Consider the following 23058-nt stretch of genomic DNA (forward strand, 5'->3'; position numbering starts at 1 on the left):
CAATGGACATGTCGGGAAAAGCTATAGGCTACTCCTACACGAGTTGTTACTTCAAAACAAAGTTGAACAGCGCTCAACAATGATTTAAATATTGAGATAAGTTTGTAGTAAGCAAAGGACATTTTATAGCTGCTAGTTTTAATATATTCCACTGTACATTTCTCCTTACCTAAAAGTCACCAAAGTAGTTATTTCCCATATTTCTAGTAATACAAAGTTAGGGTGACGTTATTTATTCCAGTTCACTTTACTATTGCCTTAATAAAGCAAGAGTAAAAACGTCAAAAATTCATAATGAACTAATATTTTGGATTCAGACGTAGAAATTCTTTATTAAGTTATTAGTGGTTATTATAAAGTGTTACCCATACACTACTCCTATTTATATCATTTCATGGATGGTATGACCTATACAATCTTGCATTATCCTGTCAGTATGAAGCAGACAAGGAGACAGTTAAATTTATGTTAGAAATTCAAAGCTTTATTTTCCAAATCATAAAACAGCATTTTATTTAATTAACTTGATGTATATTTCCTAAACATAAGCATCTACCATACATAATCATTATATATTCTCAATTCTTGCCAAGCTGTAGTGTAATAAAAAGATAAAATAACACAAATCTCTTGGTGTGTAAAGCTTATTCAAAACAAGCCCCTTTTTAAAAATACATTCTACACCATACATTAAAATAAAAAAAACAAAAACATTCAGCAATACATTGTTAAACAGCGATGCTACAAAAGTGTCATTAAAATCTTTAACACCAAATCACCCATATAGCAAGCAATTACACAAGTTAGTATATGAAAGCTCTGTTCTTTACATCATATCAAATCTGTTACAAAAAGTGAATTCAAACTGCATAGCACAAGGATGTCTTAGATACTGTTGTATTAATAGTGCATTAAGATAAAGAACTGTTGCTAAAGTTGGAGCTGCTGGTGTAACTAAAGGTGTATGTAGAGTAATCCACACTGCCTCTGCGAGATCCACTTAGGGAGCCAGTGCGAGAACCGGCTCTGGATCCAGCCCTGGATCCAGACCTTGATCCTGGGTTAGAAACATTATACGGACTGCTTATCCCTTTGGTCGACACTGAGGAAGCTTGCAACATCTTCATGCCATTGCTTTCTTCAACCATGCAGCTATCCATGGCATGTTTGTAGGAGATCTTGAGTTTGGTTTTGGGGCATGTTAGGTTCTTCTGATGGTTCTTTGTATCTTGGAGCTTTATGGCACCTTGTCCGTCCAGCCAGCCTTTGTGAATGGCTTCTTCAATGGAAATACGCCTTCCAGTGCCAGGTTCGATCAACCCTCCAGTGCAGTATTGGTACTCCAGGAATCTTTGACCAGCTTCATATGGCAGCCATGTTTCTTTAACTGCTTCTGCTGCAGACATCCTTCTCTTGGTTTTCACATCTTCAAATCCAACGTATGCTTTCTGTGCAGCTTTGAGCTTAGTGGCCATGCTGTCGTCAATGATGCCTTGATGAACTGCGTCCTGCAAGGAAAGCCTGTCACCAGTGGCGGGGTTGATGATGCCGCCAGTGCAAGCTTGGGCTTCGAGCAGTCTCTGGGCAGTAATCGTATCAACAATACCACGGCGGAGCGCTTCTACAATTGTGATCTTCTCCAGTGTTTCTGTGTCAAAAATAGCTCCTACGGGACTCTGGTCGTCAAACACGGCAGGCGGGGAAACTGTGATGGAAATGCTGTTGAAGCGTTTCCGTACAGTGGGGGAGGATGGAGCGGCTTGAGTGGGGCTGCTACAGGTAACCACGTCCTCTACAGAGCTAGCAGCGATGGTCATTTCTGTTCCACTGGTTCTGCTTGCGATCATATCAGCAAACTGTGTTAGCGTTAGCGTTCCACTGCGGTATTCCTCCAAATTTCTTTTCTCAATGACGCCGCGCTCCATACAGTCTTGGATGTCATACTGTGTTCCTGTTTTCCTGTCCACTATCACCAGGCGACTGGAGCCATCAGACCCCTTGATGGTAATTTCTTCCCATTCGCACTCTTGCTCAGACAGGTCAAGGAAGGTATCATAGTCTATGAGTTCTTTGTGATAGGCTTCCCTTACAGACATCTCCAACCCTGTGTCCGGGTCGACTATAACAACACGCCTTTTGCGGAGTACATTGGTGCGGCTCGTCTTTGTTGGCTCAACTTTCTTTTTATCTTTTAGTGGCAGCAGAATTAGACCAGTCTTTTGATCAGTAATGCACCTTTCTTTCAGTTGAAGATAGGTAAGGTTTTCTTTAGTGTTGGGGTCGAAGAAACCTTTTGTGTCATCTCCCTCGTAAGACAGGATCTCATTCATCTCTTTATCAAAATATCCTCTTTTATAGGCCACATCTACATCAATCCTGTGACTCTCTTTGGGGTCAATAATCCCACCACTGGCTATTTGGGCCTCCAGTAAGCGGATTCCGTGACCTTTTTCAATAAGTTCTTTTTCTATAGCTTGGAAGAGGGAGATTGTCTTTCCAGTGTGTGGGTCAGTGTATCCAATTACTGCCTTTTCTGCGGACAACAACTTATTTTTAAATTCTTTTCCAACCAGACCCCTCTTTGCAGCCTCTTCAACAGGGAGGAAGAGATTGTTGACTGGATCAACTATGAATCCAGATGCTGCTTGGGCTTCCAGGAGTTCTAAGGTGGTTCCTCTCATGAGCAGGCCTTCTCTCATCGCCTGATAGAAGGGCATGATTCTGTCATTGACCTCATCATAAATGCCTGCAATGCAAGTCGAACCATACAGATAGTTCTTGAGTTTGTCTTCGATATCTCTGCTTGTGAGTGTTCCTGCATTTATCTTCTGCAAATCTGTCGCGGTCAACAGTTCAGATCTTACAAGCTCATCAACGCTGACTTCACCTCTCAATCCTTTTACGGTCATAGGTTTGTCTGGGCCACGCAGCAAAAGTAAGCCAGAAACTGGTTCCACTGTGCACTTCTTTCTTAAGTCACTATAAGTTATCTTTGCCCCTGAAGAAGGATCAATGTAGCAGGCTGGCTTCTTGTTCAAAGCCCTGTACATATCTTCGTCAATCAGATTGCGATCCAGTGCCACATCTTTTGGAAGGAAGACACCTAACACGGGATCTATAATGCCTCCTACAGCCTCCTGAGCTTGGAGCAAACGGAGAGCGAGATCTTTCTTTATCCGTCCTTGTTTGCAAGCTTGGCCAACTGACAGAATTTTTCCAGAAAATGGATCTTTGAAGCCCGTGCTAGCCGCTTCAGCTGTTAGCAAGGTATCTCTGTCATCTGTGTCGACAATGCCCCTAGAACAAGCTGTATCAACTGGCATCCTCTCATTAAATGTTGGGTCCACCATGTAGCCTGTAGCTGCTTGGGCTTCCAAAAGCAGTATTGCACTATCAGAGGACAGGAGATTTTTATTTTTAGCTTCTGTGAATGGCATTTTTCCGTGAGAGCCAGTTGTCATGCCAGCAATAATCCCAGTGCCTTTAAGATTGACTTGGATGTCGATTGCAATCTCTTCCACAGTCTTCTTGCCTTTCAAAAGCAGGTCTAGGGTGTGTTTGCTGATGATGCCACAATCACAGAGCTGGTGGGCAGTGACTTTGCGCCTAACACCATCAAAGACTAACTTGGATGGATCGATGGATGATCCTTTCTCATCTGTTTGTGTCTGTCTGCACAGAGTGTCAGGTCTTTGCTGGAGTCTTTTGATTTCTCTTTCCAAGGCCTCTCTCCTTAGCAGCAGCTCAGATACCTCCTTCTCAGAACTCATGAGACGGCTCTTGTATCTCTCCTCCACAGTTCTCAGCTCCAGCATTAGCTTCTCAATCTGACTTTTCAGTGTCTGTCTCTCACGATCGCCCCTGTCTCTGTCACTGTTTAGCTGCTTAATTTGACTATCTCTCAGCTCGTACTGGCTCTTAATGTAGGTTAATTCCTTGAAGATGTTGTTCTTTTCATCCTGGAGCCTTTGCTTGTTGCGTAGCTCGGTTTCCAGACTGATCTTGATGCGGTTAAGTTCTTCTTCGGATCTGCTGCTGCGGCTTTTCTCTTGTTCAAGGAGTTTGATCTTTGCAAGCAGGTTGTCCTTCTCCCGAAGCATTTCGGTGTACTGACTTTGAGATTCATGAACCAAGATGGTAGTCTGCAACAAAAAGTAAAAATACAATCAGTTAAATTATAAAATTAATTTAAATCAAAGGTCATACTACTTCTAGCAAATGTGCAAAGCCCTTTCTTAGCTTGTCACCTTCCTGTTTCCATGGAAATCATATTTTGGAACATTCTCCATGGAGATAGATACATTTTGCACCTGACTGTGTAATATTATAACCAAAGGAACAGTATTTCCATGGAAAAAGGGAGATGGAGGCCAAATAGGATTCATTTAGGACAAATAGTTTTGTGGAAATGCAAGCCCATTTTTTCTGTGAAAATGTTACATGGTGGGGCTTTAATTACAGATATATCTTTATTCATGATATTATTCTATATATTATATATTTATATTTAATTAATTATAATAAATGGAATTAGCTTCACATGTTAAGGCAAGTCATTTCATCAAGTTAAATGTTATCAGTTTCATCCAAATACAAATTTAACATTATATGCAATGAGCAATGATTAATTATTGTAATGAATTTTAGCCATAAGGGCAGTTGGAAGACCAATATAAATTATGAAAAATAAACATCAAATATTCATAGGGTTTACAATGAATTGATGGTTTGAATTGTTTAGGTGAGTTACTGTCAGTGATTACACGTGCAACATGCAAAATGCCACCCACAGTGTGTCATTAAAACTCATCTACAAATTAAAGTGAACTCTACTCATGCCAAGCAGCAGAAATGAATTATGCTGAGCCATGGAGATGATCCGTCCATGCATTTTACAAGTACCTCAATTGACTGCTTTTGGATTTTGTCTATTTCCATTTTTAGCTTTTCCCTCTCCTTGGTCAGATCGTTGATGAGGGCCTGGAGCTCTGCCGTCCTCTTGGTGCTACTCTGAAGCTGGGTGTGCAGCGCCGAAATCTGGGCCGCGCTTTCTCCATCAGCCGCATTCTTTCTATTCTTCAGCTCATCTCTCTCCTGCTTTACTACTCTCAGCTCCTCCTCTAACCTCAACCTCTCCTTAGTCAAATTCTGTGTCAACGTTTTCAGCTTCTCAATCTCAATTGTGTATTCGTTCAGCAGGCGGCTCTTCTCCTCAATGGTTTTGTATAGGGTTTCATTGCGTTGGTTCAACTCCTGAACTTTCACCTGCTCTTGCTGCAACTTGCTTTTAAGCGCTTTTATCTCTGCTAGTGCTGCGGCTAACTCATCCTTTGTTCTCTTATGATCCCTTAGACTCTTCTCAAGTTCCAGTTTTAAGTTCTTCAATTCCTGCTCGTACTTCTTCCCCACAGTGGTCGACTCTATTTGGATGGACTTGAGTGATGTAATAGTTGTGGTGTGCTCTTTGCAGACTTGGTTCATTCTTTCTAGCTCGGCTTCCATTCTTTTCCTTCTGGTAAACTCCTCTTGTGTTGTCTTCTTCTGTCTTTCCAGTTCAGCTTCCATGTTATCTAGTGAGCACTGAAGTTCACGGATGCGAGTTTGAAGTTTTGAGGAGTTTTGTTCTGCTTTAGCCTTCTCGCTGCTCTGTTTCTCCAACTCTACTTTGGTGATACGAATCTCATGTTCTGTTACTTTCATCTTGTTAATGGTGTCAATGTAGGAGGCATTCTTGGCTTTCAAATCTGCTTCACTCTGCTTCAACCGATTCAATTCCAATTCCATTGCTCTCCTCTTTTTACCCTCCTCTTCTAGGTTAAAGGTGAGGATGCTTATTTGTCTGCTCTTATCCTGGTTGCTCTTGGTGGCTTCCTTTAATTTCAAATCATCTTCTTCCCTTTCCTGTACCAGGCTTCTAATCTGCACCTCCAGCTCAGTGCGGGTTCTGCTCTCCTGGGTGAATGCCGCCCTCTGCTGGTCCACCTCCTGCTCCACTCTGTTCTTTTGCTCCTCAATGTGGGCAATTGACATTCTCAGCCTCCTCAGCTCCTCCTCTACATCTCTCTTCTCCGCTGCCAGTTTCTCACATCGCAATTTCCATTCCGTAGCATCTTCTTCACGCTGCTGGGACTCCTTCAGGATGGTTGTCTTGGTCACATGGATTTGTGTCTCGTAAGTTTGCTTAAGTTGGCTAAGTTCCTGGTTGCACTGTGCTCTTACCTTAGACGATTCCGTCTCGGCAGTCCTGCGCCTTGCTGCTTCTTCCTCGAGCAGTATTTTCAACCTCTCCAGTTCACGTTCTTTATCTTTCACAGACTTTTCCAGATCAATCTTGGTCCAGTTCAGTTCTTCTAGCTCTTTCTGTCTTCTACGGACAGCAGCCTCATATTCTTCTTGTTGGCTGGTATAGCGTTCTTCAGCCAGTCTCCTCTTTCTCTTCTCCTCATCCAACTGGTATTTGAGGGTAGTTAGCTGGCTATTAAGATCTTGAAGTTGGTTTTGGGTTCTGTCAAGATTGTCCTTGGTAGCGTTAACTTGTAGCACGGTGGTGCTCTTGATTTCTTCCATAGAAATGAGCTGATTTTTGTATCCGGTGAGCTCCAACTTTAAACGTGCCAGTTCATCCTCCAAGTTTTTGTTTTTGATGTTACGGTCATGGAGATCATCTTGGAAACGTTTTAGTTCTTCTTCAAGCATTTCGATTTTGGTGTTTCTGATCTGTGAAGAGAAAAAAACAAACCAAAAGTGAATTGATTACTTAAATTGTGAGTACTCATAACTCAAAATGTGAGATTATATAATTATTTCAAAATGTTTGTGGTAAACCTAAAAGTGATGGTAAAACTTTATAGATGATAACACTTTATGAAAAGATAATTATTTAGATTTAGTACATAAAAAGTGATATAAGTAAATAGTAATTTAAAATATAGTTTTCATCTACATTTTTATTTTAATTATTAAGGTTTGACGAAGATTTGTAATTTTTTTGTTCAATAGAAACCATTCTTTATCTTTTTTTTTTTTCTAGCTGTTTTTATATGTATATTTTTGTTTGCTTAAACTATGAACATGCTGAAAATAAACCCTCGGCCATTTCAGTAGATCTCAAACTATAAGAAAAAAAATATTTTTCTTTTCAGTCCAGATCAAAAAAGTAGTGGGTTGAGAGAGTTGAAAGTAGAGGTATTGCTCTCAAATGTACTGAAGTAAAAGTAAATAAGTATCCAATTTACTTCAGTAGAAATACTTAAGAACAATACTTTTTACTTTTACTCCACCACTGATATACAGTAGTTTAATGGTTTAGATGAACACAGTACCTTTAGCTCTTCCATGGTCTTGAGCAACTCTCCAAGGAACCTGTAGTAGTCTCCAGAGCGGGTCAGTAGCTCTATGTAGCGAGCCTGAAGTTCATTAGCCTAAAGAAGTACAAATATCAGATATATCAAAATGTTACATCATTACTTCACAACATTACTGACAGAAGATATTGAACTGTCATACCTCAGTTCTCACAACAGATGCTGGGGACTGAATCATGGTCTTCTTGATGGGAATGTTGAGCAGAGTTTCCAGACCAGCGCTGTAGGAAGCAAGCTGCAGCTCATAGTCCTAAAATATAATATATCCTTTTATAGGTTTGGATCTCACATCTGATCATTTTGTATACTGATTTTTATTAATTAACCTTGATAGAGGAAGCGCAAGTGTCAGCATTTTTCTGCAGGTCCTCCACTTTGTCCTTCTTGCTTTTGATTTCAGTGTGCAACGTCTGGGGAACAAAATAATCCAACATAAATTTTACATATTCACAACATGACATATAATTTATCCTTGCATTATAATTGATCTGATCTATCTTGCATTTATTTAATTACAGCCGTACTATGGAACATTCCAGGAAAACATCTCCATTAGCAGAAAATGTCAATATGCTATTCTCTATTGGGTGCCACAATGAAAGAAAACCCAATATATGTGTCACCTAGTCACTGATCATAATATTATGCTTGATTAATGGATTGATGGGTTTCAGATGACATCACAATATTGCATAGAACAATAATATTAAATTGGTGGTTATCATATTCTAGAATGTGATAATATTCTACTCCAAAATGGGGGAAGAGTCAATTCTTCCTGTTGATTATATTGTGTTTTGCAGTATAATATCCAAAAGGTAAAATTCACAAATGTTGAACCTGATCATTTCTATTAGTTACTAGACCCAAGAACTCATGGTAACAAAAATCTGCCTTTTAACAATATTTATGTTATCTGTCCACATCTGTATTAAATACTATTAAATAGAATACAATGTTGTGATGTCATGTGAAAACTAGTAATACAGATGGGAGCAGCTAAAATTAATATTGTTGAAGTGCTGATTTTTGCTGTAATAGACTGAGGTCTTGGGTGTCATTAATTTAAATGATCATTTGTGAGTTTACATTTTGTATATTTCATGGCAAAATGCAATACATACAAATTCTGCCTCTTGCCCCCCCCCAATCTGGCAGTGTGACATAATCACATTCTGGAATCTGAAAACCACCTATATCTATGTATCTTCCAAACAATTCCCCCATGTTTTGTTTGTTGAGGTAAGCTGTTGCGGACGTGCCTTCTGCTGATTGAGGTGCTCGGTCAGGGTCTGGATGTCATTGATTTTAACCAGCTGCAGATTGTCCTGGCGCTTCCTGGCATTGTCTATCCACTGGTCCAGGGAAGTGCTCGTGTGCTGATAGTGCTTCAGCTGCTTCTCCTGCTTCTCCAGATCCCAAACTCTAAAGAGGAAGAGGAAGATGGAACATTCCAGGTTATTCTTAACTTTTTTACCACAAGTGACCCTTACCATCAAGGCTCCAAGGCTGCAACAATTAATGGACTCATTTTGATAATAGCGTCATCTATACAACCTGTTTTGTTTTTTTGTTTTTTTTACATTTTATTTTGGATAAGTTTATGCACTGAAAAACAAAGAAAACTATCATGCAGGTGACATGCCACTTCCAGAACTCAACTTTAATTCAAAATGACAAAAATAATAAATAATTTTAGATTTTCAGCATTCATAAACTCTGTTTCTATATACTCACTGTTTGGAAGCTTTTAATCACTATATTTCATTCTTTTTTGGCTGATAATGTGTCTAAAAAACTCTACTGTATAAGACAAATAATCATCTGAGTAGTTGAGACTTGTAATATATCGAATTACAAGACTCTTTGCTTAAATTAATCGTCATGGTGCAGCAACAGCTAAAAAAACAGAAGGAACTACTTAGACCATGATCCTTTACTGTTTCAGCGCAAACTACATGAGTATTAATTATTTGTATTAAAACAGTACCAAAGGCTTGTCAAGGCATTTGAAAGGAAAAAGTAGCATATTCACAATCTGGTTAGCCTTCACAAAATATTGTAATAAATATTGAACTGTGAGATGTGTATCGTGAAAATATTGCATCGAGAGAGTTGCATACCATTACATCCCTACTTGTGAATCAGTAAAGCTTGTCTAAGTCACATATACAGTAGAATTATCATTTTACCTGCTGTCGATCTGGGTGTTTATACGACGCCAGCGGTCAGTCATCTGGTTGACCAGGTCGGAATATTTGGACAGGTCAATGTCACACTTGTGGAAGCCATCAGAGACTTGGTTGTTCCAGTGCTGAGCCGTGGATAAATTGGACTCCAAAGAATTCAGCAAGTCTCTCTTGTGCTCCAGATCACCCTTCATTTGCTAGAAACAAAACAAAAACATAAACAATGATAATGACATAGTACTAACATGTGTTTGGATGTGGAGTGTCTAGAGGTGGGCCTTTTGTTAAAAACTGAAATCTAAAATCAAATTCATAATTTTTTGCAGTATCTCGATGACAAAATTTTAAGGATGCAAGAAAGACAGAAATGTGCTCAAATGTGCAGAAATATTACTTTATACCCTTGTTTGGGTGATTACAGTTTATTTAACAGTTTCAATTATACATGTGTTCTAAAAATGCATTTAAAGATTGTGTTTTTAAGCACTTTTTAAGCATTAGCACTAGTAATACAAGCTATATGCATCACATCAGCTGCATGCTCTGCCTGTGACTATGTGCGACTGCATTGTTCCTGTCAAATAAATCAATAAAATTAAAATAAAAAAAAAAAGAGTATCATGGTTTATTTTTCTCATTTAGGTCTGTTTAACTGCAACTACTGACTTTTGTACTAATTGTCTTATGCATTATAGTTTAGAATGTGTTAGTAATTCAGTTTTTTTTTTTTGATACAATTATGAATGCCATTTCAAATCTAATCCTTGTAATACACAAATATAAATGTAATACTGTATTGACTCATTGATGTAAATATAAACACATCGGCTAACCTTCAAAGTAGTGCGGTAGTTTTCGATCTCATTTGGGTCCAAAGAAGTGGTCTCCTTCTCGGTCAGACGAGCTTCATAAACTTTGATCACATCCTCAGTCTGAAGAAGACTCTGCAGCAGGGCCTTCAGAGCTGTCAGCCTGTCAGGACATAACAATATGATAAATTAATTATAGTGGATCCAAAGTACAACCTGAAATATATCTGTCACATGCTTCTCTGTACCTTTGCAGATAGGCGGAGTAGAGTCCCTGCAGTCCTCCAAGTTTTTGGTTGATAAATTCTAGTTCGGCTCTGAGGAACTTGGCCTGCTCAGAATCGGTTGGGATGCCCTCCAACTGTTTGATGATGCACTCCCGAAGGCGCAAGTAGTCATCATGCATTACGTCCAGGTCTTGGTGCACCAGCTGGAAAACAATATGGTGATTATGCTGAGCACTAAAGGAATCTTAATGGTATTTTGGATAGAATGAGTTTAAACAGTGTGATCCCACTGCAGCGGAGTGTATTTGCTTTGGCCAAATACATCACAGTCAACATAGATACAAGGGTTAACAAATATACAAAGTTAAAAAGTGTGTCATTTCATGAAATTGTTATAACAAATGTCTATCCCTAATAGTCCCATTTTGTTATGGTCCATATAGATACATAGTATGATATATTAATGTTAAATCAAAACATCTTAATTTGTACATGAATGAAGTACAACAGAAAAGTATTATAGTGGATTTTTATGTAATCACCGACATTAGACATTACCAACATTATTTATATAGTACATTATAGTGTATAGTTATACATAGTTTTATGTATAACCGTAGTCTTTTAAACTGAGCTCATTAATCCTAACACATACCGTAAAATTATGTGATAGTACAGAAGTTGTATACTCATATGATAGTACACACACATGTTAATGAGATAGTACCTGTAGTTTCTGGATGTGCACAGAGCACTCGTGCAGGCTGTTCTCCCCCGGGAGAATGTGCAGGTGGCTGGTCAGGTCAGTCTCAGCCAGCTGCAGCCTGTACCTCAGGTCGTGAAGGCTGTTGAGCAGGGCCATGCTCAGCTTGGATGTGGGAGGGGTCTTGACCACGGTCACCACGGTCTCCGTCATCTCTCTGGAAGTATCTGATTTGCATTTGACTTCTTCTTCGACTTTTTTACATTCTTCTTCTTGTTTGAGCTCTCCAGCTGCAAAAACATTTATTTCATTTATTTATTTATTTATTACCTCCACCAAGGAGGTTATGTTTTTGCCGGCGTTTGTCTGTTTGTTTGTTTGTTTGTTTGTTTGTCTGTTAGCAACATAACTCAAAAAGTTATGGACCGATTTTGATGAAATTTTCAGGATTTGTTGGAAATGTGAAAAGGAAGAACTAATTTCATTTTGGGGGTGATCCGGAAGAAATCCTGGATTCTGGATCACTTTGAAATTTTAGTTAACATTGTGGTAAATGGGGGCAAAAATTTAGTTTCTCAATATCTCGGTTAATTATTGACCAAACCCCATGAAATTTGACTCAGGGATGGACAATGGGATCCTCTTTCATATTCCAAAGGCTGATCCGGATCTGATCCAGAAGACTGATTTTATCGCAATTTATATAAAAAATGGGGGTAGTCCTTGGCGGAGGTCTGCTTTTCTAGTTTAATTTTATTTTTATGAGGTATACAGACAGAAATTGGTGGAAGAGTATGTTACTGAATTCATGAAAGTACTGAGTTACTGTTTTGATGTAACATATGTCTTATGATTTAGAGCAGTGCTTCTCAAAAGAAAATATTTGCCTTCACATGAGTACTAAACACCTAAACTAGTGCTAAACCAGGTCTGATAAAATCAACTCTTAATTAAGTTCAAACTAGAACTTTTTGCGTAGAGAAAACATTAAATAATGCACACAGATTCTGTTATCTCCATAGAATTTACAACTTCAATTGTAATCAAGCTTGCCACTCATAAATTATTGTGGTGAGTATGAAGTAAAAATAATTTTGGCAGGAGGAAAGTACAATTTCTTAAAGAACTGAAATTAAATCCTGTCCATAACTCCTCCCTCTGTGTACAAGCTTACTGTAATAGGGCAGTTGGATGATGAGAGTGTCGTAGTGGTTCTGGGCCTTATCGAAGTGTCCCTGGATGTTCCTCTTGTCCTCCTCCCCAAACATCTCAGAGCCCTGGCAGCTGCGCAGGAACTCCTGGTAGTGTGTTTCCAGTCTTTTGATGATACTGCGATATTCCTCGGGACGCATCTTAGACAACTGGGAAGAAAATAATAAATTATATCAATAAATGCCTTCATAATCAACACTTGTGGAAATTCTCTATTTTATAGTAAATAAATAATTTAAAAGTCATTAAAGGTGCACTATGTTTGCTTGTCTCCATGGAGATGCCATTTTTTTGTGTCGAATGTTTCACACTAAGGCATTAAATTGATAGATCATCATGGAGATGAGCAATATGAATGGGCAGGTATGTTTTTCACATTTTAGGGCAATAAACACACTTTTAGTCAAGTTAATGTCATAAAGTGGAACATTCCAGTTAGTGGGCACTTATTAGTCAAAGTTACAAAGATGCAGATTTATTTTCTGGAGAGTCAGAGGAATGTAGGATGTGGTGTACTGTATTATGTATAAAACTGTGTTGGCATTTTCATTATCAATTTCTCAATTTGGAATCAATAAAATGAATGCATATAGTGCATATTTTAGCCAGAAGGATCAGTTAAAACAGTTGCTCTTTTGCTCATACCATGCTCACAGTCAGGGAGTTGATGTAGTTGATGTCTTTGACACAATATTGCCATGAGATCAGACTCTTGATGTTGATGTAGAGCTGGTTCCATATGCCCATAATGGCCTCATAGTACTGCTCATTCCTGCAAAGAAGATGGCAAAACGTCGACTTAAAAAAAAGCTAGTAAGTTAAGTTGTTTTTAGTTAAATTTTCTATCTTAAAAGCTGATCTACTGTTATGCTGTATTTTCCTTACTTGTTTGCAACTCCAATGCTGAGTGGGTTGGGAGGTGGGATGAGCAGACACACAGATGGAATTAGCATGTCCAAGCCTCCAGGTCCAGTCACCAGCCACTTACTGCGCTGGGAGTTATCTTTCAGGATTCCCTCGTTTCCTTTCAAAATCCCTTTCTACGAAGCAAAAAAACACTAAATAAACATGTATTCAACATAAATTGCGTATGACAGGTTAGACTGCACATAGGTAACATAATAATTTTAAACATTTTATTAATGAACTTGCTTAAAAGGTGCTCTATCTGTATATTTAACACGAAAAACAGTAAGTAACAAAGAGTAAGTGAAATTTAAATGGTTTGCAGTGGTCCAAAGTTATTCTGACAACTCCCAGAGACCGCAGCAGAGTTTTGCCATGACGGTCAAATTAACAACGAACATGCTAACTGTACACTTCCTAATTATTAGACAATAGAATGCTTTCTAATTAGCTGCAATATTGTGTGATGATGACATAGGTAGAAGAATTCTGTTTTAGAACTCAAGCGCTACTACCTTTATTTACTTATATTTTTTCAAACTTTTCTTCACAAACTGCCACATGGCGTAAAACTATGATAAATATGATCAATATTTCCCACATGTACTATCCCACCAAATGAAGTATAATTACATAAATATGAAAACATGTTATATGCACATTAACACAATATACTGGTCCTGGACTTGTTTGTTACCTGGTCTTGCTTGAAGTCACACAGCGCCTGGACTATAATTGGACTGCTGCTTTTGTCCTCTGGGTTACGAGGCTTCAGACGGACAATGGTCTTGGATTTATTCACCAGGCTTTGGACTTGCCTCTTGTTCTCCATAATACGCTCTTTCTCCCTCTGTAGAACAAATGAGACATAAATAAAATGTTTAAGGTGATTCTAACATGGAAACAACTGTTGTAATAAGTGGAAAATACAGGAGCAGAAATTAAAAATATTTTCCTATTTATACAGATGTTACAAAAGCATACTGGTGAAAAACAGAAGTACGAGTACAGGCCCCCACAACCACTGAAACACATACAGAAGCCTGTTGAAGTTACACCTAAAAAGTAATGTTTTAATAGCAATTAGGTAAAACAAATTATTATTTTTTGTACATTTAAGACTGATAAAAAAGGCAGTTTCAGTGGATCTTATCACACTGAGAAAAACAAATTGATGGTTCATTGCATGGGGTGTTTAATTAAACTTGGTCGGGGCAGTGCACTTTCCTTTATTGCAAAATGTTGTGTTTATTCTGCTTGCTCTTATTATTTGCAGAGTAAATATTGCAAACAGTACCTCCAGATTTTTCAGCAGTTCCACCAGGTTTTCCATCGGGGTGTTTTTGTCACAGGTGAACTTGTTCCGGATCTTCTCGTCCTCCTTCTGCAGTTTGGTGTACGTCTCATTGGCCTCTTTGAAAAACTGTAATGAAAATCTGTGTTTAGAAATACAGTACCCACACATAGTATATGATATTCAAGGGGTAAAGGTCTAAAATGTTACCTGGCTATAAGCGGCGTTTTCTTTCAGATGGACATGGATGCACTTGGTAATTTGCAAAAGCCAGCTCCACTGAGTTTGTAGAGTGTCCATGTAAGCCTATGGAACAGACAAAATATTCCCAAAGATATTTTATTTGTCTATTTACTAAGAATAATAATTGAAATGATTAAATAAAATATATAATAAATAATAAATCAATAATATAATATGTAATTAATTAATTGAATCAACCGTACTTATTTTAATCACAGTATGATGCTATTTTGTTTCCGTAATTTTTTTTTAAATAAATGTATTAAATTTAATACACAATAATAATAATAATAATAATAATCTAACCAAAATAATATACTCTGTCTGTTTATTTCACATATTTTATCATTCAGAAAGTTTGATCGTAGCATTAAACATTAAACCGTAGCACTAAAACTGGCTGCAAATGCTGTATTTTATTTTTTTTTATTTTTTTTATTAGTTTCATATGATCTAAGCCATATCAGGCAGGCTTGTTTTACCTTATTGGTTAAAATAACTTGTGTACATTGTAGTCATAGCAACCCACCTCTATCTTATCTGCGGCTGGGTGGTTACTGGTCAGAAGTCCATCCGCCTTGACTTTGATTTTGTTCAGCTCCTTCTCTTTCTCCTCCAGATCTCTCATCAGCCTCTATGAGTACAAAAATATAACATTAGCTAAAAGTTCATTCAGGTCTATTTTATTTTTCATTTTAGCTGTAGATTCTCACTGAGTAGCTCTCTTGTTTCTTGGGGATGTAGTGGTCTATGTTTTTGTCTCCCCAGTCGAACACCAGCTCCTCCTCTTCTCTCTCGTTCACCCACATGATGGCTCTGGACACCTCCTCAATGATGTTCTGAAGCTCACGCAGCTGACTCAGGCGACTATGGGACATTTTCTATAGAAGATACAAAATTAGTATTAAAATTTACATAAGAAAAAATGAATAAATAAATGGTAACACTTAACAATAACTACACTGTAATTAGCCTTGATGAAGCATAAACAAAGACAAAGACTTTAACCCTACCTCTTAACCCATAATACCTTAATTAAGTAGTTACTAAGACTGAATCATTCTTAATAAATTATTTGCTCATCACAAATATATTAATTGTCCATGCTTTGTTAAGGATAAAAATGTATTCTACAGTTACCTGCAAACTGTCCCATTCTTGCTCCAGGGTGTAGAGGTTGTACTTGTCATTTCTCATGTTCTAAATTATAAATAAAATGATCATAAATAAACATTTCCACGCGCATATGTTGCTTTATTACATATATTGATATCGATTAGGGTCTGACCAGGTCGTCTCTGGCGGTCCACCTCTGGGCTCCGCTGCAAGGAGCTGTGGATCTTCTGGTGACTGGAGATCTGCTTGTCGATGGTGGCTGAGTCTTCCCCGAACGGAGCAGTTTCAATCATGCGCTGAAAGTGAAAAATAAAGCATGGATAATATTAAATGTACAACAAATACGGCAGCCCAAGGTTTATCTATGAAAAAAAAAATAATAACAATAAAAAAACATGTTGCATAAGCCAAGATATTGAACAAAAATGTGGTATATTTAGTGTAAGCATATAAAATTAATGATAATCATGAAATACTGAATTATCTCTGCTATCACTGCGTTGATGGTTTGGGTCAAAGTTATTATGGCAATAAAAAATAAGTAATTAACGCGACACTTTCTCTTCCTGTTCTCACCAAGCCACTTTATACTGGCCTCTCTGGCGTTTGTCCATAACCTCTGACATCAGTGTTGTTTACAGAGAGAGCTCCTTAACCCAGGTTAGGTTAAAATCTAAAATCTGTGCACACAATTACATGGTATTCTCATAATAAATACCTAAAAGGTAAATTCAGAGAGGAATATTATGATGTCATATGAAACTTAATCATTCTCTACTAATCTTTCCTAAGCAGTTATGGTTTTGGTTGCTCAATGGATACAGAATTTCAACCACAACAAGTGCATTATGGGTTTAAAAACAAAGCCCTGATGTTATAATCTTTTTTATGTGGAATTTAAATTAAAATTATAGGCTAATTTTGGTGAGTACTGTAAACCACAAAGAACACCACTCTATTAAATCTAGTACATTATATTGTCAAACCAAACTAGTACATATGCTACTTCGAAGCTACACGTCCAACGCCTTTCGCTTTGTGTTGTTCCTAACTTTGCCCTCTAGATGTCAGTGTACACCCTTATAACCGTCACTAGGCTGGAAACTATGCCAACTATTCCCCCCTTGTTCTCTGGGCAGTGCTTTTGATAAGACCTTTCTGTTGTGGAACCAGGCTCAGGCAGTCTCTGCACTTTGCACACACATTTTTCCTCCTCCTCTGCTCTCCGGGCCTTTTGTTCTACGGCCACTCCCTTCCTCCAGGCATACTTGGCTTCAACTACACAAAACACATGATTCTAACTTGTCCTCTTTTGAATTAGAATGTCTAGGTCAAAATGTTTGGTCTATGTTTTGTTTTAAGTCGAGTTACAGTGTAAGATAATGCTGTAGAAGGTGGGGTTAAGATAGTTGGGGATCAGGAGAGAACCGAAAGGGTGGGTTCGAAGGGTGAGGCCGTAGCGGTGACAGAGTGGTAGGGTGTGTTTTGGGTTGGGAGGGAGGGAGAGAGATAGAGAGATATAGAGAGAGAAAAAGAGAGAGAGAGGTAGAGTTAAGGGCGTTTTCCCATGAACGTGTTACAGATCGACTAAACCAGCCTGTCCCATAAAAAACATACTCAGTCAGAAGGGAGAATCAGATTTCAACACTCACTTTTGGTTTTGCTGAAATTATAATTCAAATTAAGGCAGGAGAAAGTACACGAAGAAGAAAAACCAAAAGAAAAGAAAAGAAGCACTTAAACTTGCACTGGAATAAAGGAAAACATGCACTGAAAAATAAATATATCATATACTTAAACAAGTCTAATTTATAGTATTAATATAGTAGTGGGCAACAACTATAACTAGAAGTACAACTTAATTATGACTTATTATGAATTATGACGACTACTACTACTACTACTACTACTACTACTACTACTGAAGTAATAAGCCAAGATCTTGCAGTGAAAATATTCCCATTCAAAATTTAGATAATGACGAATCTAAAATGCTATGCTCATTTACCGAATGCAAGCTTATGAAAAAGTCATGTAGTACTTTAGAGTACTTTTACAAAGCATACAATACCTACCATACAGTACAATTACTTCAACCCTACGTTTGTCCCTATCTCATCCTACTGACTCCATTCTCACATAGCAGCTCCCCCTGAGTCTCCCTTTTGTCTCAGGCCCTGCGCAGCCCGCTTGGCCTCTTTCGCTCACGGATCAGGTTTAAACTGTGTGTCCAGATGGTTTCAGTTACACCAGGTCAGAGGAGTGATATGCTAACTGCCCCCCTCCTCTCCTCCTTCCTCTACTCCTTCCTTCTCCTCCTCTTCCTCCTGTATCCCTTATCCTCCTTCCCACATACAAAAAAAAAACCAAACACTGATGCACCAACACAGACAAGTATTCACAGGCAGATGAGACTATTCGGACTGAGGTAACCAGCAGAACGGGGGACACGGCTCGCACCAGTAGTTTGCCAGACTTGATGATTGTGTGTGAGGATTCTAGCAGGGCAGTGGTTTTCAAACTGTGGTTCACGGACAGATTTACGTGGTAGTATGATGATGATGATTGCAGATATTTTTGATACCAGCCCTGGGTTTGTTCTCATTAAGTTTTACTTTCTTATAATTGACTTGTTACATTGCCAAATAAAGATTAAAGTTGTGCCAGCATAAAAAAAAAAAAAGAAGCTTGTCACGTGATGTTTAATAATCTTTTGAAAGTAGATTTTTTAGATTTTTAAAACATGATGTCAAAATTATTACATTTTAAAATAGAAAGTTAAATTGAAATGTTATAGTCAAAGGAACAACAATTCAAAGGCAGGTTAGGTATGAGTCAGGTTTGTGCAGGTGCAAGCCCGGTAACAATGAGGACACGTGTTGTTCTTTACTTTTGTCTATTTTGGAGCTAAAAGTTCTATGATGGGTTTTTAATTAACTACTTTAACTGCCTGAAGAAAAGTACATATTTACATAATTTACTTTATTGAATTGTTAATCTATGTTTGTGATCTGTCGCACTATTCAAATAAACCATAAATAAATAAAACATTTTGTTCTTATTCCTCAGCTAATTCTAGTTTTCTTGTACTGTAGACCTTGTTTAGCTTTTTATTGAGTTCAGTTCAGTTCAAATACTTCCTGGTGTGGATACTACAAGTTTTACCTTCTGTTGCGCGATCCAAGCCATGGCATCATTGAAAAGCCTTCCCCCGTCACCAGACCCAACGCTGGTCCTCTTTCTTCGGGTGCCCATGCCCCCTGCAAACTGTTGTTGCATGGATGCGTGCATGTACTGGAACTGTTCCAAACTGCGAGGCAAGACAAAACAGACAAAACAAACTATAAATCTGGGTGTGAATTGTTAGTCCCTGAAATGAATGCTAATGTGGCTAACGCTAAAAGGTGCCATGAGGCCAAGAATGCGGGTTTGTGCGAGTTGCTGCAAATGCGACACAGACGGGAAAAATTAACGGCAGCTGCTCAAATGTTTAATATCGAATGTGGTGTATGGGAAAATGCTGATTCAACAGTATTTAGATTGACAGGTTAAGTCAAGTGTTTTCGATGTTATCTACTATAATAATATTTTGTGCAAGTAGTTCCATATGCCAAGAGGTAGGATGTGAGGTTTGAATCGAGAAGGGCATCTGACATAAAATATATATAAATGGGTAAATACTGCATGCACAGAGTATACAGTAAGTCAGGTTTTTTTATGAGTAACAAAAGCAAAGAATAATGCCTCGTGACTCATGGCACTGGCTGAAATAAACCTTTAAACCAAATACCTTCCCTGATGCAACCTCCTATAATAGGTTTAGAGAGCACAAAATCTGATTTTAGTATTTCATAGCATACAATTTACGATTTTAGGATAGAAAAGATCATTATTTTTCTGTCTGTGTTAAAAATGCTTTGCCTAAATGTATAACAGTGTAGCTTAAATATGTCTAACTCCGTGGAAAAAAATGGATGCATATATTTATTGATAAAAAACGAATAATGAGTAAAAGTGATATAGATGGGTTTAATGCCCTACTGTGGAACATACCAGTCAAAGCAATGCATTTCCATGATGGCGAACCTCCAACCAGTAAAGTTACATAGTGCACATCAAGTATTCATTATGCTACTACCAAGTTTTATGTGTTTGTTATTATTACTGGGTGTGTTTCTTAGCCATAGGCATTGTCTTTAGAGTTTATGTAATCATGCCACGCCAAGCCATGATTACTACAATAAAATGGCAAAGGAACCAAGCTACTGGATGCGTCCTCTTACTTTTTGGAGATGTCACTTGGGATTCGCATTTGCTGTAGTTCTATGCCGCACATTCTGAGGTGCTCCATTGATTCTAGGGCCATTGCCATCCATTTCTCTGCTTCCATGGGCGGGCCACCCTACATAAAAGGACAAATTACAATTAACAACACAATCTGGTAATCTCCAGGATCTGTAATAGAAATGTGACCTAATTCTGAAATAAATAAAAAATAAAAAAAACTGCACACAACCCAAAAACAGACAAAGGGTTTATTATGGTCTACTTACACCCTGGAGGACGGTCTTTGCTCTTTGAAGATACTCCTGGCACTGATTTGTGAGATATATAGACCTCTGTTGGATAGCTTGTGCACTGAAAGTAGATTTTTAAAAAGTTATTAAAATAAATAAATAGATTCAAATTTGAAAAAGACATATAAAACAACAGTGTAAATAAATCAGTTTAGATATGTATAGTAATGTGTAACTTGTAGCAAAAAAGTCTTTATGATTATGTGCACGATAGTAGGTGAAGGTGTTACATTGTGGTTGGGGTCACCATGGGGTCATGATGATACACAACGCCGCCATTTTTCATGGTAAATTCCACTGTAAATTTAGAACTAGTGAAAACGTCAAGAGCCAGTGAAATTACTTGTAAAAACATGACATTTGAAGATGACATCACGACGGGAAAGTGGGAGTTACGGTTAGGGGTGTGTGCGAATAGTTATCTGCTCTGAATCAGATCATTTGGCAATAGTCCATGTGAAATCTGGATAAAAAAAAACATTGCACACAATTTTAAATGAGACTAGTTCTTATCATAAAAGAATGTGAAAAGGAGGTTTTCACTGGTAAAGTGGATCCACTGGCTCTTCCAAGGACGCCATGGCGACTGTAAGCTATAATCTTTTTTTTTTTTTTTACTCCAATTAACATAAAAACCAGTTGGATTGCATTTTGATTTCTCTTTGCCCATAACCATTACCTTAGTTTTTTTGAAAAATGTCCGGACTATGCTACATAAAAACACAGTACCTAGAGTTTTATTCCAGCTTTATCAAACTTTAGTGACTTCATTTGACGCACTTGCATTCCCCGAGGACACGTGAACGCAACAGGTGACAATCTTAAAAGTGTCCTTACCTGTGTACCCCTCCTCCTCCGCCCCCCATGCTCATCGCCATTTTCGGTCCGCCGTGGCCCCCTCCGTGCGCAGACGTCCGGGAGAAGGTAGTGGTGGCGTACCCTCCGTATCCGCCGGCGTCGTGGTATTCTCCGGCGTAACCGTTCCCACCGACAAAAACATCGTTCCGAAAAGTTGACAAATCCGGTCGAGAGTTACTCCTCTGTCCCAGCGTGGCCAGTTTGGGGTTCGAACCGTACATACTCATCGCGTTGAATTTGGTGAAGTGAAAGCCGTGTTTTTGTCGTGAATAGTTGTGAACTGCGCGTCGCCTCCTCCTCCTCCTTCTCCTGTTGCGCAGATAGTGAGCTCTGGAGTGAATAGTCGGAAGCAGCTCGCTTTTGGACTGAAACCACACCTTTGCTACAGTGTTTACGAAACAGCAAAAGCCTGTGTGATAGGACTGTTCTACGCCCGTCACTCACTCTGTAGTACCTGTCTATTTTAATAACGCTTTGGCACAAACTTAGAGACAATGAAATAGTTATGTGGGAAATGGTTAAAGAAAGATGGGTCACATTAGGTTACCAGCAGGTGCCTAACCTAAACTTTGTATCATTAACTCGAATATCTTAAAAAGAAATACAAATGTAACACATGTGCACAACTCTCCTTAATTCCTAACACATTTTGGACATTAAATCTTCGCGTAAACCTTAAAAAAACACAAGAATTCAGCCTTTACGCACAACGTAAATTCTTTTTCTTAGCCTACTTAATGCACTATTTATTACACTTCCCTTGCCTTATCTGTAAGTCATATTACTTTCATGTGTATATGATGCTTGGACCTGTCTGACTCCACACATAATATTTAACTTAAGATAGGAATTTAACTCAAACTTTATTACATGATATATGATACCGTGGACTATCCAAGGATTTCAGATTAATGATAAAGTAAGACTGTTGCCGTAGTGATTAACAATTTAAAACAACATATATCTTCTGAATTTGGAAAAAAATGATGAAAAGAATGTTGTATATAACAGGAAGCTGAAATCAGATAGTGATAAGAATCCAATTAGCAAAATGTCAGATACAGTCTCAGCTGTACTTTTGTGTGCTGTATAGAAATTATGATGTCAGTATCACTTCAAGCTATAAATAAATATATACAGTAATGGTTAATTATGTGTAAATATTCTGTCTGTTTACAGGACTGACAAACAGCAAGCACAAGTCTTCTCAGTGCAGGAAGATGCTACGCGGTCAAGTGAAGAATTTGCATCTGGGGTTCAACATTCTTGAGGTCAGAAGTGTCCCATTTAAGAGTTCATCCGTCTCTTCTGGCTGTAAGTTATTTGACACCACTTCTCTGCAACACTAAGCTCCATATCTTGTATCTTTCTCACTACATTTGAACCTATTGGTGACTTTCTTTTTTTTTCTTTTTTCACCTGTGTACCTGCTCATACATCATCAAGCAAGGTGTGTCTGTAAAAAAGTGAAAGGCGGGGAATGTTATCATGACGTAAAATGACGAGTTTTAAATTTTTTTTATGAGGATTCGCCACACGTACCCGGGCATACTCATTCAT

The 23058-nt window shown here is 38.2% G+C and overlaps 1 protein-coding gene across 1 annotated transcript; it reads right to left on the bottom strand.

Annotated features, from left to right (window-relative positions):
* Positions 1–462: 462 nt before the first annotated feature.
* Positions 463–22124, bottom strand: LOC110158163 (desmoplakin-A). Its single transcript, XM_055152113.1, is given in 25 exon segments — positions 463–4142; positions 4903–6717; positions 7323–7421; positions 7507–7614; positions 7691–7774; positions 8627–8789; positions 9557–9750; positions 10387–10525; positions 10611–10792; positions 11317–11582; positions 12467–12653; positions 13150–13276; positions 13390–13544; positions 14108–14260; positions 14708–14833; positions 14915–15010; positions 15477–15581; positions 15661–15828; positions 16088–16147; positions 16236–16248; positions 16250–16359; positions 19229–19373; positions 20347–20465; positions 20617–20701; positions 21478–22124. Coding segments are annotated over 25 exon segments (8178 nt in total). The 5' UTR covers positions 21726–22124; the 3' UTR covers positions 463–911.
* Between the last annotated feature and the right edge of the window lie 934 nt (positions 22125–23058).

Source organism: Boleophthalmus pectinirostris, unplaced genomic scaffold (assembly GCF_026225935.1).
Source record: "Boleophthalmus pectinirostris isolate CB_2022bp ecotype Guang Dong unplaced genomic scaffold, ASM2622593v1 HiC_scaffold_16, whole genome shotgun sequence".
Taxonomy (NCBI): domain Eukaryota; kingdom Metazoa; phylum Chordata; class Actinopteri; order Gobiiformes; family Gobiidae; genus Boleophthalmus; species Boleophthalmus pectinirostris.